This window comes from Rhincodon typus, chromosome 18 (assembly GCF_021869965.1).
Source record: "Rhincodon typus isolate 14 chromosome 18, sRhiTyp1.1, whole genome shotgun sequence".
NCBI classification, from domain to species: domain Eukaryota; kingdom Metazoa; phylum Chordata; class Chondrichthyes; order Orectolobiformes; family Rhincodontidae; genus Rhincodon; species Rhincodon typus.
Window position 1 is genome coordinate 20470464 of NC_063349.1, and position 15951 is coordinate 20486414.

General features: G+C 41.6%; 1 protein-coding gene across 1 annotated transcript in view; it reads right to left on the reverse strand.

The window, feature by feature from the left end:
• LOC109930100 (voltage-dependent calcium channel subunit alpha-2/delta-4-like) overlaps positions 1-15951 on the reverse strand; it is a 375911-nt gene that overhangs the window by 243342 nt on the left and 116618 nt on the right. Inside the window, exons 16-19 of the mRNA XM_048607861.1 lie at positions 8413-8484; positions 3901-3962; positions 3027-3094; positions 2379-2517 (exon numbers count right to left, since the gene is read on the reverse strand). Coding sequence (XP_048463818.1) covers positions 2379-2517; positions 3027-3094; positions 3901-3962; positions 8413-8484 — 341 coding nt within the window. The remainder of the gene's footprint in view (positions 1-2378; positions 2518-3026; positions 3095-3900; positions 3963-8412; positions 8485-15951) is intronic.

Genomic DNA, 15951 nt, shown 5'->3' on the forward strand with positions numbered 1-15951 from the left:
TTATCTGCTTTCCGGAGGGACAACTCTCTCCGTGACTCCCTTGTCCGCTCCACACTCCCCTCCAGCTCCACCACACCCGGCACTTTTCCCTGCAACCGCAGGAAGTGCTACACCTGCCCCCATACCTCCTCCCTCACCCCCATCCCAGGCCCCAAGAAGACTTTCCACATCAAGCAGATGTTCACCTGCACATCTGCCAATGTGGTATACTGCATCCGCTGTACCCGGTGTGGCTTCCTCTACATCGGGGAAACCAAGCGGAGACTCGGGGACCGCTTTGCAGAACACCTACGCTCGGTTCGCAATAAACAACTGCACCTCCCAGTCGCGAACCATTTCAACTCCCCCTCCCATTCCTCAGACGACATGTCCATCCTGGGCCTCCTGCAGTGCCACAACGATGCCACCCGAAGGTTGCAGGAACAGCAACTCATATTCCGCTTGGGAACCCTGCAGCCCAATGGTATCAATGTGGATTTCACAAGTTTCAAAATCTCCCCTCCCCCTACCGCATCCCAAAACCAGTCCAGCTCGTCCCTGCCTCCCTAACCTGTTCTTCCTCCCACCTATCCCCTCCTCCCACCTCAAGCCGCACCTCCATCTCCTACCGACCAACCTCATCCCGCCCCCTTGACCTGTCCGTCCTCCCTGGACTGACCTATCCCCTTCCTAACTCCCTACCTACACTCACCTTTCCTGGCCCCATCCCCGCCTCTTCGACCTGTTTGTTTCCTCTCCACCTATCCTCTCCTCTATCCCTCTTCTATCCGCCTCCCACTCTCTCCCTATTTATTTCAAAACCCCCTTCCCCTCCCCCTTTTCTGATGAAGGGTCTAGGCCCGAAACGTCAGCCTCTCTGCTCCTATGATGCTGCTTGGCCTGCTGTGTTCATCCAGCCCTGCACCTTGTTGTCACAGTACAGTTGGAGTTGTCAAGAGAGATGCTGCATTCAGTGAACATGTGGAAGCTGATTTCTGCAATTGATTCACTAAAAGGCAATCAGTCCATTCAGAACAGGAAGGTGTCGTGTTTGTAGGCCTCTGAAGATAATCATGTGGTAGTAAGGAGGTAAACAAGACATTGTTGTACATGTTTTGGCTTTGGTTTTTTTGGAAGGAATGATAAAACTGTGTCAACAAAGGATAAAAGAGGTCAATCATAACCTAAACATGAAGTTGGGGAAAGATCAGCACTGTTTTATCAAGTGAAAAGATCCTACTACAACAATGATATTATTTTGAAGTCCTCATCAACATCTCTTTCAATTCAATTAGCTGATCTAGGATGAGGCACCAAGACCTGTAAAGCAACAGTCTCAGCATTCAGTTGTGATGCAAAGATTGGCAAACTTTGAGAGTTATGGAATCATAAACCCTATCCAGCATGGTTTGAAAGCTGCTCATTACCTCTCACAGATTGACTCACAGATCTAGGTTCCTGTTCTTACCAGCTATAGAAGAATTTGATTTCCTCACTGTTGATGTGCTTGGTGCTCTTCAAACTTTTCTGTTCACTTGTACTTTTTACATCACTTTGTGTGCTAACTTTCAACCTGCTGCCCAAATCCTCTGGTATTGATGGCTATGTACATGTGCTCAGACAGTGAGATGCAGTACCAAGAATGGCTGAGAGGGAATCACAAATTAATCCTCATTCAGCCACACATGTAAAGTTAGGAATTTAGTAGGCATTATTGTAGAGCTGCCTTGGGTAAGTAGCATGATGCTGCAGATGTTAGTGAGCTCATATGTCAGTGCTTATGAGAGGATTGGCAATAGATTTAGCAGCAGGTTTCTTTGGCTTAAAACCCTGTACTTTCCTACTCCTGACAAGCTTCAGGAATGCCTGTCTCTATACTTTTAGGAATTTCTCCTCAAACTGAATAAACTCGTAAACTACATAAACTAAACTCACTCCTGCAATTGTAGTTAGCAAGTCATATTCTGCATATGCCACTTTTGAAGGTGACTACTATCAGACTTGTGAGGAAAGAATATGAAGAACATTTGATGGAAACCATGTCAGCAATGTTTCACAAGTACAAATTCAACTTCAGGGCTAGAGTAAAAACAAAAATTTCTAGAGAAACCAGCCAATCTGTTCGCATCTGTAAGTGCTCAAATGTTGCCAAACCTGCCGAGTTTCTCCAGTATTTTCTATGTTTATTTCAGATTTTCAGTATCTGCAGTATTTTACTTTTATTTTAGGCCTAGAGTGCTTGGTGTTATGTATTATTGGCTTCTAAGGTTATGTCAATTTGCTGAGAATGAATATTTAAAATCTTAGTAAATAAGTATCAGCAACAGTCTAAGGAAAGACATAACATACAACATAACAAATGATCAAAAACAATGAAAGTAAGCATTTGGACAACCCACTTCTTCAAGTCGCCAGAATTCAATTCTGGCCCTGACTGAGGAGTGCAAGCTTCCATTATCTGCCATATGCACCTAAGATGATCCCCAATCTTTGCTTCTTTCTGCTTACACAACCCATATCTGTGGTCCTGGGCAGTTGCTTGTGCATAAATGTAAGCACAGGTTCAACTCATAAATTTATATATCAGTTTTGTTGAGACATCCATTTTCTCATTGCAGGAGCAATGTTGTGGAAAATTTGGCAGTCCAGAGAGATATACTAACTCACCAGCTTTTGGTACATAGTGGCTAGAGTTTACAGCTGTCTCAGCTCTTTGGTGTTGATGCACTAGTTAATGCAATACTTTCAATCACAGATATCTCAAATTTGTCTTATCACTGGATTCAGACATGACTGACAGAGAGAGAAGCCTACCTTACTTTACTTTACTCATTTGAAAATGTCATTCATCTCATGTGCTTTATTTCAAATTTCAGTATGCAAATAACCATTGTAAGAAAAAACTGCATTTTCTTTTGCTAACTATACTGTTGGGTTATTGATCCAATGTACTGGGTTTCAGTATTCTGATAGATGTAAAAGGATCTTGAATGCTAATGGCTTATGATCTAATGATAATTTGCTGTATTCAAGCAATACATTCTCACCTTCTTCCACAGATATATTTCCAATGAACAGAGATTCACCATGTCCTCTTGTAAGAACAATACACAGGCTGAAAAGAAAATAATTAAGTCATAAACATGACATTATATAAATATTCTTCCCAACCTGATAGCATCTTTATTATGAGATGTATGAGGTGTTTGTGTTTGTACTCAGGGCATGCAGAAGATCCTTGAAAATAAGGCACTATACAATGGCCCTGTCAGAGTGTATGGGAAAACAGGCTCCTTTTTGATGAAGAGCCTTCTACAATCATTAATATTTTTTGCTTGCTCCATAAATACTGCTCATCCTGAGAGTATTCTCTATGGTCAATGTCAATTATTCTGCTAGGTGGGAAACGGGGCAATGGCCGGTAGATTGGTCAGTGGGAATATTTCAGATCAGTCCATCCTTGTTGCAGATTTCTAACATAGTAACATTTTGATTTCTATCCCTCATTGTACAGCCTCAAAGCTGAACCTCAGAAATGAAAGATGAAAGATAGTGGTACTGATAATGGCCTTGAATTTTATAAAGGTAGGGAAGAACATACTAGAGACCTTCTCTCACTCCACTGCAGTCCAATCTCCTGCCAGTTGATTTCAACTGAGGCCATAAATAAACATTTGGTTTGACATTTTTGGACACCAGTCCAACGGATCACAGCATGAGAGTTGGAGCAGTGTTGAAGAGCAGAAAAAACTTTCTTATGTCTTCTTAAACCAGTGACACTATACCATTCCACCAGCATGGATCATTAGCCCACGTTATTCTTATTGCCTTTTAAGCTAGTTTAAGCTAAAAGTTACCCTTTATTCATAAGCTACTTTTTCTAGAAATTAAAGAACCACAGAGGCGGGAACAGAATGTTACCTGAAAGGCGTGTCATCGATGTGTGTGTAGAAATAGTCATTGGTTAGAAACAAGACACGTTTCTGAAAGAATAAAAAGATAGATTTAAGAATAGTTGAATGTTTTACTAGGGAACCGAAGACACGTATGCATATTTGTTACAACACGGAGACAGATAGCTGAACAAATTTCTATGCTTTTCTGAAGAAGGGTCCAGACCCGAAATGTCAGCTTTCCTGCTCCTCTGATGCTGCCTGGCCTGCTGTGTTCATCCAGCTCTACACCTTGTTATCTCAGATTCTCCAGCATCTATGCCTCGGCATTTGCAACATAGTAAAATTAAACCAAAGGCCCCCAAGTAGTCACTCTAATGGTTCCTAGCCAGACTTTTGAATAACCAACCATAGACTTTGGGTATAATTAATTTCCAGATACCAGTTTAATAACTTAAACAAAAGACCTAACAATTTATTAAATACACAAAATTTCAGCAGATAGAAGATTAAATAACACAGCAAACTAATTAATGTCTATGCTTGAACCCAAAAAATTTGTTTGCTTTCAGCCCTGTCCACACAAAAGACAGACAGACAAACAAGTCAAGGGATAAATAAAAGAAAATAACAAACTGGCTAGATTACTTAAATTGTTTTCACAATGCAATGTTTCCAGGCGTAAATGTGGACTCCTTGGTTGTTTTTCTAAAATGTTGATAAGGGTCACCTTCTCAGTTCATCCAGGCAAAGACAGCAACACTTCTGACTCAACTTTCTACTCATTCAAGTTCCAGAAACCAGAGTATCAGATTAGGCAGGGAACTTTCAAATCTTTATACTGTCTCAGCATCAACCCAAAACCCTTTCTCAGAAAAGATAGTTTTGAAAAAGAACAATTTTGATTCTGGTTATAGCCTGATAGACTGATTGATTCTTCCTGAGGCATCAATTACCATTCAACAACTGCCACCTGTTTGAACACTGGGGTTTCTTCCAGACTTGCCAGAACCAATTCCCAGGTACTGACTTTGTTAATAGCCAACTTCTGCTATCTGTTTAAATACAATACTTTTCTTGGGGTCACAGTGTCTGTTAGAAACTTTTTAATCAAGGCTCAGCCTGAAATTAGCCTCCAGGCAAACAAACAAAGCTTCTTTGGTCTGTTCTTTTCCTTTTACCACAGGCTGTACCCAAAGTCCATCAGTCATTTCCATCTCATAATTCAAAATTGATAAAAGAATAAGAACAAAAGTAATGAAATATCAGTGAGGGTACTAACACATTGTGTGTGTGAATATGCACAGAAAGCTTTGCACATTAGCTCATTTAGAATATATAGATATCTTGACATGTGTCAACTACGTAATCCTCTTATACTTGGCTAGCAATGTGCAAAGTCAGCTATGTATGCAACTAAAATGACATCACATACTTTATCAAAATAACTACTGCTAACCCTAGACCACAACTTGCATATGTTGTGCTGATCAATTAATGGCAATCATTCCTGCAGTTGAGGTGAATGGTGTCAATTTGGGATTAATGTAATACCAAGATAGCTTTCCATGCCATGGAACTTTGACACTCTACTAATATGTTCTGTCAATAATAGTGCCCTAGTCAGCAATGGTTATAATGACCTTGTAGTTAAAGTCCTGGTTCAGCAAACTAGAAATTGTGAATTTAATCTTGCCATGGCAAATTGTAAGGTTTAATTCAATCAATCTGCTCATTTACTGTCTCGGATAAGACAATGAAAATAGTCATATTGTTGTGAAAACCCATTTGGTTTACTAATGTCCTTTAGCAAGGAGGATCTGAAAGCCTATCTGTACTGACTGACATGTGACTTCAGTGTCTCACTCTGACAGTGACTTTTAATGTCTGCAGATCAACCAGGATAGGCACACTACACAGGTTTAGTCAGGTAAATTTTAGTGGTATATCTGAATACACTGACAACCTAGAGATTATGTAAATACTGTTCACCCCTATGGGAAAGAATGTACACTCTACATCTTTTGTTATTCCTCAGGAGTTGTATTCCACAGAAAAGATTAATATTATGGTCCAGACCAAACCCCCTCAAAATAAATTAATAAGATAGCCTAGACCCTAGCCTTTTCTTATTTTAAAAGTAAGTGTAAGGCATTGTGTTTGAGATGCCCTTCAATTTGGTCCGACTACACAACTTTAAGAAAACACACTTTATTTTTGCACTACAGTTAAAATACAGACAAAATAAAAAGGTAAGAAAGAACATTGGCTTAACTGTAACTCTATCAAAATGCTTAACAAAATAATATATATTAACTACTACTAATTAATTGTTCCAATATAGTAACATCCCATAAACACAATCTTAGAAAAGGCAGATTCAATAAAACAGATTGTTTCACATGCAATTGTAGCTGCAGGAAGAGAACCCCACCTTTTAGCCGTAACAGAGAGAGGAATAAGAGCTTTCACTTCCAGTTTCAAGACTCCAGCAACTGCACAAAGCTAAAAACTAAAAATCCTGGTTCTGTGGAAGCTTGACCTCACCCATTCAGGTGGTTTCTATTGTTCCAACTTCAAAAAAAGAACCTAAGGCATCACAAGCTGTTGACTTTATTGGCTTTGAGCAGACCACTTTTCTCCTGTCTCAAACTTTCTTCATTATAAAACGAACAAAATACATCTCTTATAGCCATAGTATCAGCATAGTAACTATTTCAGATGCTTTATTAGCACCAATATCACTGGTCTTTCACCTTTCAGTCAGACTCTAGCATGAGCCAAATCAATGCCCATTTGGCACCAATATCTCCCAGACTGCTAAACACAGAATAACCACAACAGATCTGTATAAACAAGTAATTTAATGCAACAATTCCATCTTATGCATCTACATTGCATGCCAAAGTAACTTTGGTGACAGTTACTTCAGGCCCGAGACAATGTCACAATTGTTATAGGACACTGTGTAATTAAGAGCCAGTTGTTTCAACCTCTGCTGGTAATCAATCTCCAGCAGTTGCTCTCTGTTATATTTTTAAACTCTTGCAACTCCACTAACAAACAATAAAGAGACATCTAATATGTAATCACAATATTATCAATGTATCCCTGAAGGCAGAAAACCCTTGGATGCCTGGAAGCTTTACAAAGCTCTGATCTGCTGCAGAAACTATGGTAGTGGCCAATAATTCCTATTAGAAGTGTAAACTACCAAAAGGCAGAATATTAAAGTAGCCCTCTATTTAAGTATGCTACAAAGTGATAGCTGGTGTATGTCTCTGGTACACAATCATATTGATTGGCTGATATATCATAAAATGGGTGGGGTCATGGAGGAACAAAATGAAGAGACTCTGCCAGTCACAGCAACATGGCAATTACAGAAAAATATTGGCAGAAGTCTAAGGGTAGGGAACTAAGAATGGCCTTCCAGTCATAAATGGTATGTGTTCAGAAAGGGTAGCAGATATATATTATTAAAAAATGGAATTTGTTTGTCACGACAGTAATAACAACCCACTACAGAAAATGAAAAAAAAGTTGACTTTGATCCTTTAACTCTTAATTGGATCACATTTTAGATTTTATTAAATTTGAAATTCGGTTTGCATGGCTTGCTGTATCTCTTAATTATCACTGATATAAATTCACATCATTAACAGCAGTAACTGCTGTGTTGTTACATTATTCACAGCCCAATTGTAGGTTTAAAGGAGAAGTGTGTGCAAATCCAGGTGAGAAGAGAAGCGTGTAACTGCAAGGAGACTTGTAGGAAAAACAATGTCAAATTCTTATGTTGGGATAAATCTACAGTTACAAGTGTAGAAGAAAGACAGAATTGTTTGGCGTAGAAAGGCAAAAAAACACAGCAGAGGGAGGTAGTTAAAGCAGCGGCTGCCACCTTCACAACCCATTATCAACAACACAGTACTGAAAGAGGTTTACTGGCTTGACAGATGGAGATCAAAGACAGTACCTCGATCATATTCATTTGAAACAGTGCACATTGTTGGACTGCTAATTTTGTTGCAGTGAAGCACCTAAAGTTATACACTCAGTGGGGTGTCAATCCGAGTTTGTTACTTCTCAAACTTGTTTCTTTTGCACTGATTTTGAGATCTGCAGGGTTAGACAGCCTAGGTCTTTGATGCATAAGATCACTGGCAGTTGATCATATGTATCTTCATTTCCTCATAAAATCATCTTTGATCTCAACTGTGCCACGGTTGGGCAAACAGGAACTAACCACAGGTTGGGAGAGACATCACTAACCCCTTAACCAGTCTGTTGCTACTTGATAGCTACTCTGGCCAGGAGATCTGCTCTCATAGTATGCCTCAGATGTTCCAAGATCTGAAATGTCCCTGTGTGGAATTGTGAATTGCAAATCAAATTTGATAGAAGTGAATAAAATCAAGCACCCACTAAACCCTATCTGGTGAGTCCAAGTGTACTTATTGTAATTTCCAAAACATAAAGATGACATCACATTGCATCGCACACAAGTAGAACATGTTAAAATAATTGCAAATCTTACCCCATCATCAACAGGTACTTTAACATTCATTGAAAATGATCCAGTTTCACCATTCACCATAGCTGTTCTGAGCTACACATGAAAGAGAAATTGCAGGCAAGTAAGTTACTTTCAGTTTCTAACCAATTTTATGCACTCCTGAAACCTGCCAAAGTAAACATATGATTTTGGCACAGATGGTATAAAGTCGGCTTGTCAAGGATGTTTGTGTGGTTTAAGCAACATCACTGCAGCGTGAAAGGAGCACCAGTAAAATAGTTTCAGTGTGCCTGGAATCTCGTGATTCATGAAGGTCACAGAAACATATAGCATTGGTCTTTCAAGACTTAGCAGAATGCTACCATCTCTGCAAACAACTCTCTACTTCTCTCTACTGATCTCTCACCCTTCTCTCTTTTTGTGCTGCAGCTCTGGTAATACATGTGCTATGTGAATTTTACTGAAACTGCAATAAATCCCTGAGAAAAAGTGATATCTTGGGGATGCTGGAAATCTGAAACAAACAGAAAATACTCAAAATATTCAGCATATGAAGCAGTGCAAAAAAACATAAAAGGGTAAGTTTGGGTTAGGATGGAAGACTAGAAAGATTAAATATCAGAAGAGTTTAATGGTTCAAAAGGAGCGATAATGGGACAAGAAACAAAAGATGGGCCATGAGAAGAAATGACAGCTGCAACCGAAAAGGAGAAAAAAGAATGAGTTAAGACTGAAACATGCAAAGAAACCTGAATAGATTATGGGCAGAAATTAGTGTGAAACTGTTGAATCTCATGTTAAGTTGAAAAGATTGTAAAATGCCTACTTTAAACTTAAGGTGCTGTTCCTCAAACTTACATTTAGCTTAAATCAGAACACTGAGGATTTGAGGACAAAGAGGTCACCATCAGAGAAAGGTGGCAAATTAAAATGACATGTGACTGTTGGAAAATTGAGGGTCAAGCTTGTGGACAGAAATATTTTGCAAAGCAGTCAACTAATCTCTCCTCAGTGTAGGGCAGGCCGTATATTGAATAGTGGAAACAGTGTACTAAATTAATTCTACATATAAATCATTATTTCATTTGGAAAGAGCACATGGTGACTTGGACGGTGAGGAGAGAGAAAATGGAAGTTGTAGAGTTATATGCACTTAGATGGAATAGTTCCATTGGAAAGAGAATGGGATTTAAATCCGATTGAGAAGTGGAGCAGGATGACAGGGATGGAATGTTCTTTTAGAAATCCCAGAAAGGAATGATTGGCTTGGTGGTGGCACATGCCAAAGGCAGTGAAAATATTTGCATGCTTGGGGTTTAACTCTGTTTAGCCACTCAAAATAATCCTACTGAAGTCCATGCAACTTTCTGCAGGAACTCTTTATTTACAGTTTGATCTTCAGGCATGTCCCTTTCACATTAGGTTACAGCTTCTGCTCTCTTCCAGCTCTCTCTACTTAATCATATGCTCTGATATCATTACTACATCATTATGTATGCTTCTGATGTTATTGCAATTACTCTTTGTCTCCCCAAAGTCTTCATTCCAGTTATATTTACATTCTAATCTCCTCCCCAATGTCTCAGATGTCACTTTGGGGCTTTGCCCAATCTCCCTGATCTAGTTCTGGTCTCATTCTGAATCAAGGATGTTCTGGACTGTCCCTTCTGTCAGCGTGATGGTGGTAGAGTTTTCTTGTTCTGAGAAATAGTTCTATTTTTCTGTTAGTTTCTTGTTCAATGATATCAATGCATTACGATTTCTCCTTATAATCAACATGATCTGTTTCAACCTTACACAATCTACTTCTGCAATGATCATTCTTTCTCTCTACTGATCTCTCACACTTCTCTCTCCCTGTGCTGCAGCTCTGGTAATACATGTGCTATGTGAATTTTACTGAACTTTTGAAACTCATTGCCTCTGTGGTCCTCTTTGTACTGTTTCAGTCTGTTATGATCACTCTTGGTAATCTGAGGGTTTAACATCAGAGTCAGAGATAGAATTTGTGTTCTTAGTCTCCTGACCATCATTATCTGTGACAGTGATAACTCATTCTGAGTGAAGATTGGTAATTTAATAAATACAAGGTTCAAATCTTCATTCTTCTTCAGCAATGCTTTTATCATTAACACTCCTAGCTTAGCTTCTCCATTTGCTTGAGGAGAGTGAGATGAACCAGCAACATGAACAAAATTGTACTTATGTGCATATCTCTTAAGCTGTTTTTTTGAAAACTATGCATCATTGTCTGATTCTATAATATCCAGATTCCCTTGCAGATCCTCTTGAGCAAGTTTATTGCTGCCTCCACTATGGTACTGTGCAGATAACTGACTTCAATCCACTTTGAGTAGCTGTCTGCAACAATAATGAGCATTTTCCTGTTTAATTTAAATAAACCCATTCCCAGACACTCAAATGATGTTGATGGAAAAGATGGATAGAATGAATAGATGAAAAGATAATAGAATTTCTTCTTTCTTTGGCTGTTTGCAGCACAAAAGACAGTGACAATTTTCTATATTGATTGAGTGATGCCTGGCTACCAGATTGATTGTGGTGCTCTCACATAACACTTTGTAACTATGAATTATCCTTAATGAATTCATTGAAGAATCTCAAATTAAAAAGCTCTTTGTATTCTTAATCTATCACTGAAGACTAGCAAGTCATCAATGATAGAAGTCCTTATAGTTTCAAAATACTGGTGTACCTTTGGATTGTTAGAATTGATAAAATGGCCATCCCTCAAGAGAGCATTTCTGGATTTAGATATATTCTTCATCCCATTGCCTTCTTAGATAGCTGGTGGCTTGCTTTCATTAGCTGGTAAGTATTTAGGAACATCTAAGGTGCAGGCTTCAAACTGTTTAATGAAGTTTGAATCTTCTTGTTCCATTGTAATCGATGACGTCCTTGACTGTGTGTTTGCTGTCATTTGATATTTCTCCTGTCAATACTCTAAATCTGAGTCACAGTGTATGAGACAAAATCTGAATTGCTGAATTCTAGGTAGTATCTTGGTGATTTTTGTTGTGTTCAGAAGATTGATCAATGGTCTATGCACAAATTTGGTCTTGAAATAATTGTGACCGAAATAATTTCACACGCTCCCATTGCTGCTAAAGCTTCTTTCTCAATTGTAGTGTAAAGCTCTGTAAAGCTTTATTTCTGTTAGCAATGTAGAGGCATATCAATGCAGTGATTAACTTTGTCATTCTGCAACAGAAAAAGCCCTGCTCCCAAATCTGTTGAAGATGTATCAGGTGCCACTACACTTGCAGATCTGAATCACCTTTTGCTAGGATTTCTGAAGAGATGAGGTGCTGCTTTGGATTTTTGTGCATCAATGATAACTTCAGATGTTCATACACCTGCACTTCATTGTCCCAGACATTGGTCCTCAGAACCAAAGTCACAGGAGCGGAGGACAGGAAACCCTGTGAGCACTTCAGTTGATCTCTCCCTCACAAGGAGATAGGATGGTGAAGGGTAATACCCAAAACAAAAACAGAAGCTGCTGGAAAAGCTCAGCAAGTCTGGCAGCATCTGTGAAGGAAAAATCAGAGTTAACGTTTTGGTTCCAGTGACCCTTCCTCAGAACTGCATTGGTAAATTTCGGTAATACCCGAAATGTTGACTGCTCCTTTCCTCCAGATGATGCCTGGGTTGCTGTGTTCTTCCAGCCTCCTGTGTGTCTACCTTGGATTCCAGCATCCGCAGTTTTTTTGTTTCTAACCATGGGTTGATGTCTGTGTTGAGACCCTGCTGCAGCATGTGGAGGGAAAATGAACAAGGTGTATATAGGGCAATGGGTTTTGTTTACAGCACTGCCCCTCATCCTAAAACATCCTTATTATTTCCCTGGCCTGTGTGTCCAAAATGCATTGGTGTGAATGAAGTAGTTGGAGATGTCTATGGCATAGATGTGTACAGCATAAAGAGAGGCAATATATTGCCATTGCCAGAGATTAAGGACTCTGTAGGTATGTGTCTGTGTGTAAGGTTGTTTCCCTGTAAAAGACCTTGTATTGGTAGATTCTGCAGTCTACTCTCTCACAGGTCAAGACACGAGAGTCATAGAATCATACAGTATGGAAACAGACCTTTTGGTCAACTTGACCATGCCAATCTAGTCCTATTTGCCCAGACCTGGCCCATCTCCCTCTAAACCTTTCTTATTCATGCACCTAATCTGCACACTGAGTATGAACAGAGTGATTTGCTTCCCCATTGTGCACTTTCAATTTCCAGCACAATGGAAGGCAATAGTGAGCCCTCTTCAGCTAGTGTCTTCCAGCCTCTGCCTCTAGTTAAGGCTCCAAACATCCACATACCCTTCCTGGTAGTCATTCCTGTGAGTCCTTAGGGTTTGCACCTCCCCAGGGTCTCCACCCAAACCGTGATCCTACACCTGCCAATCTTTCTGGCCCCAGACCCTGACCAATTAAGTGACCATGCCAGATGTGGTCAGACAGTCTTCCCTCTTGAAAGCAGAGTGCTCCCACCTGTGGATGCATCCATCTGTGGCATTACCTCCTCTCCACACATGCTTTACCAAATGCCTCTTACAAATACAGTTGCGTCCCTTCATAATTGTCTTCATAATTCCTCCCTTCATAATCCATCCTACACCCAGCTTGCAGCCCCCAGTCTCTGCATTTTGATTCCCATGTCTCGTCCCTCTTTTCTCTTAATTTTTGTGGGCAGGCCTGATGAACTAAGCATGGCCTACCCCCTTAAGCAACCTAAACCAGACATCCCTGATGAGAATTCTTCCTTGACTGGTGTTTGTACATTGAATCAGACAATCCTTACAATGCAGATAAGAGGCCATTCAGCCCAAGAGTCTGCACCTATCCTCTGAAGAGCATCCCACCCTATCCCCATAGTCTTCCATTTCCTACATAACCTACCTAGCCTGCACACTCTGGGAAACTACGGGGCAATTTAGCATAGCCAATCTACCTAACTTGCACATTTTTGGACTGTGAGAGGGAACCAGACCACCTGAAGGAAACCCACGCAGACAAGAGGAGAACATGCAAAGTCCACACAGACAGTCACCCAAGACCAGAATTGAACCCAGGTCCCTAGTGCAGTGAGGCAGCAGTGCTAACCAGTGTGCTGCACCTGATGCAGCAACACTTTTTTTGCAGAATTTCGAACCAGCGATCTTTCATGAGTGAGGCAAATGTGACAGCCACTACTGTACAGAAACACTCATCTATCTCCACAGACTACGCCCTACTTCACAGACTGGTCACTATGGAGCCATAGGCCTGACCCTGAATCACTCCCTGGACTGCAGAGGAATGGAACCCTGACAGAGCAGCCGGATTGGATGCCTGATCATTGCCAACCCCCTGGATTGATATTGGAGGATGCCCTTGACTTATTCTGCCAGAATCCTTGACTGACATGTGCCTCCATTGCTTCAGAAAGGACTGCTTTCTTAAAACTTTGAGACATGCCTGCTTGCAATGAGTTTGCTGTCTAAGCTGCTGGCACAGGTGTAGATGTGAGACTGACTTAATATTCTGCCATACAGCAAGATGTTTGTCATCTTGATAGGACTGCTGACCAGCAAGGCAAGCGGGCTGGTTGTGTAACTGGATTAATTTGTGAAAGTATGGATGCTGTGTGCATGCAGGCATAGTGAAAGTGAGCGAGAACTAGGAGAGCAAGTGTACAGTCTTGAGATGAAGCCTGATCCAATCTGTGAGCTGGATGCCTGTCCCTGCATGCAAAGTGTTCTTGCTGCAGCCTTTCACAGCTAGTTGTTTGTGTGTACCACAATGCAAGTCTGTGCTTTCTAAGCAGCCTTAGGATTATGAGGGGTTGGCAATTATTGGAGGCTTTCTTTTCATAAGGTTCAGAGAGATCTTTCATCACATACCTACGCTGCTCCTATGGTGGCCCTCCTCACCAATTCCAGCCTAATTCCACTATTCACCTTGGTTAGACAAATTGCAATTCACCAGATATCCACCGAAAGACTGGCATACTTGGTGGCTGCACTATTTTTAAAAGGCCACTGTTCATACAGGCAAGCACTGGTGCTCCAATGTCATCCTACTCACTGAAGGAGAGCCTTTCTAAAGAAGTTTGAGAAGGGAAAAATGGTGCCATGATTCTCAGACAGTGACCTGGAAGTCTTGATGGATTGGGTGGTCCAGAGAAGGGCCTACCTCTTCCTAGAGGACTGCCAGACTACCAGACACTGGCAGTCTGATCCCAAGTTTCCACCCAGGTCGTGCCATCTCCACGCACTAGAGGAACAGTCAGAAGTGTTGCAACAAGATCAATGACATTTTCTGTTTCACCAGGGTTAAGTGCCACAGTCTTCTTGCTGTTACATGATACTCTATCTCTGTTGCTGAATCACCTTGTGTGCTACCACTATTGCCTGTGACCTTGTTGGCAACAACAGTTTCAGCAAGTGTGGGGCCTCAATGTGGTGAACACAACACAGAGCCAGCTCTCCAAGCCACTGGCACTTGGAGAATTATCGGAAACCAGCCTGCCGCTCAGCCCCAGGCAGGATAGGATCCCTGGGTCAGCCAATCAGGCACGTCATCCACGCACACAGAGGGAAAATGGGAGCAGCGAACAGGTATGTGGGAGGCAATGGCCTTCACAGCCCAGAGCCTGTAGGAATGTAGCTAAGCAATGGAGACCCAACTGCCTCAAACTGCCATGGAAAGACAGGTCCTGACCCTGCTGGGTACATGTTCATATCTACACTCCATCACTTCAGCTATTGGTCCTTATTATCAAAGGCATGGCGACAGGAGGACAGGGAACTTGGCACCCATTCCAGGTGCTCTTTTATCAAAAGGAGATAGGGTGGTGACAGAAAGCCCCTCGGGCCTCTCAGCACATTCCAGAGGTGTTTGCCATCTGCACCACCCCACCCTGCCTGCTTCTCTCCGATCTTTGGAAGTTGAAATTGCGGAGGGGCCACTTGCATCTGGCACATCCCTCAACAAGTCTGAGCCATCAGTCCTAAACGCACCTGGAGATCATCCAACCAAACCTCCAGAGCCAATGGAGTCCTCCACTGACCTCTAGCAGTCTCCCTCACCCTTGCTGTGGAACCAGGAACTACATTGAGATGTACTAAGTGAAAGAAGAAAACCTACTGAAGGGGGACAACAAGGTGCAGGGCTGGATGAACACAGCAGGCCAAGCAGCATCATAGGAGCAGAGAGGCTGACGTTTCGGGCCTAGACCCTTCATCAGAAAAGGGGGAGGGAGGGGGTTTTGAAATAAATAGGGAGAGAGTGGGAGGCGGATAGAAAAGGGATAGAGGAGAGGATAGGTGGAGAGGAAACAAACAGGTCAAAGAGGCGGGGATGGAGCCAGTAAAGGTGAGTGTAGGTAGGGAGTTGGGAAGGGGATAGGTCAGTCCAGGGAGGACGGACAGGTCAAGGGGGCGGGATGAGGTTGGTCGGTAGGAGATGGAGGTGCGGCTTGAGGTGGGAGGAGGGGATAGGTGGGAGGAAGAACAGGTTAGGGAGGCAGGGACGAGCTGGACTGGTTTTGGGATGCGGT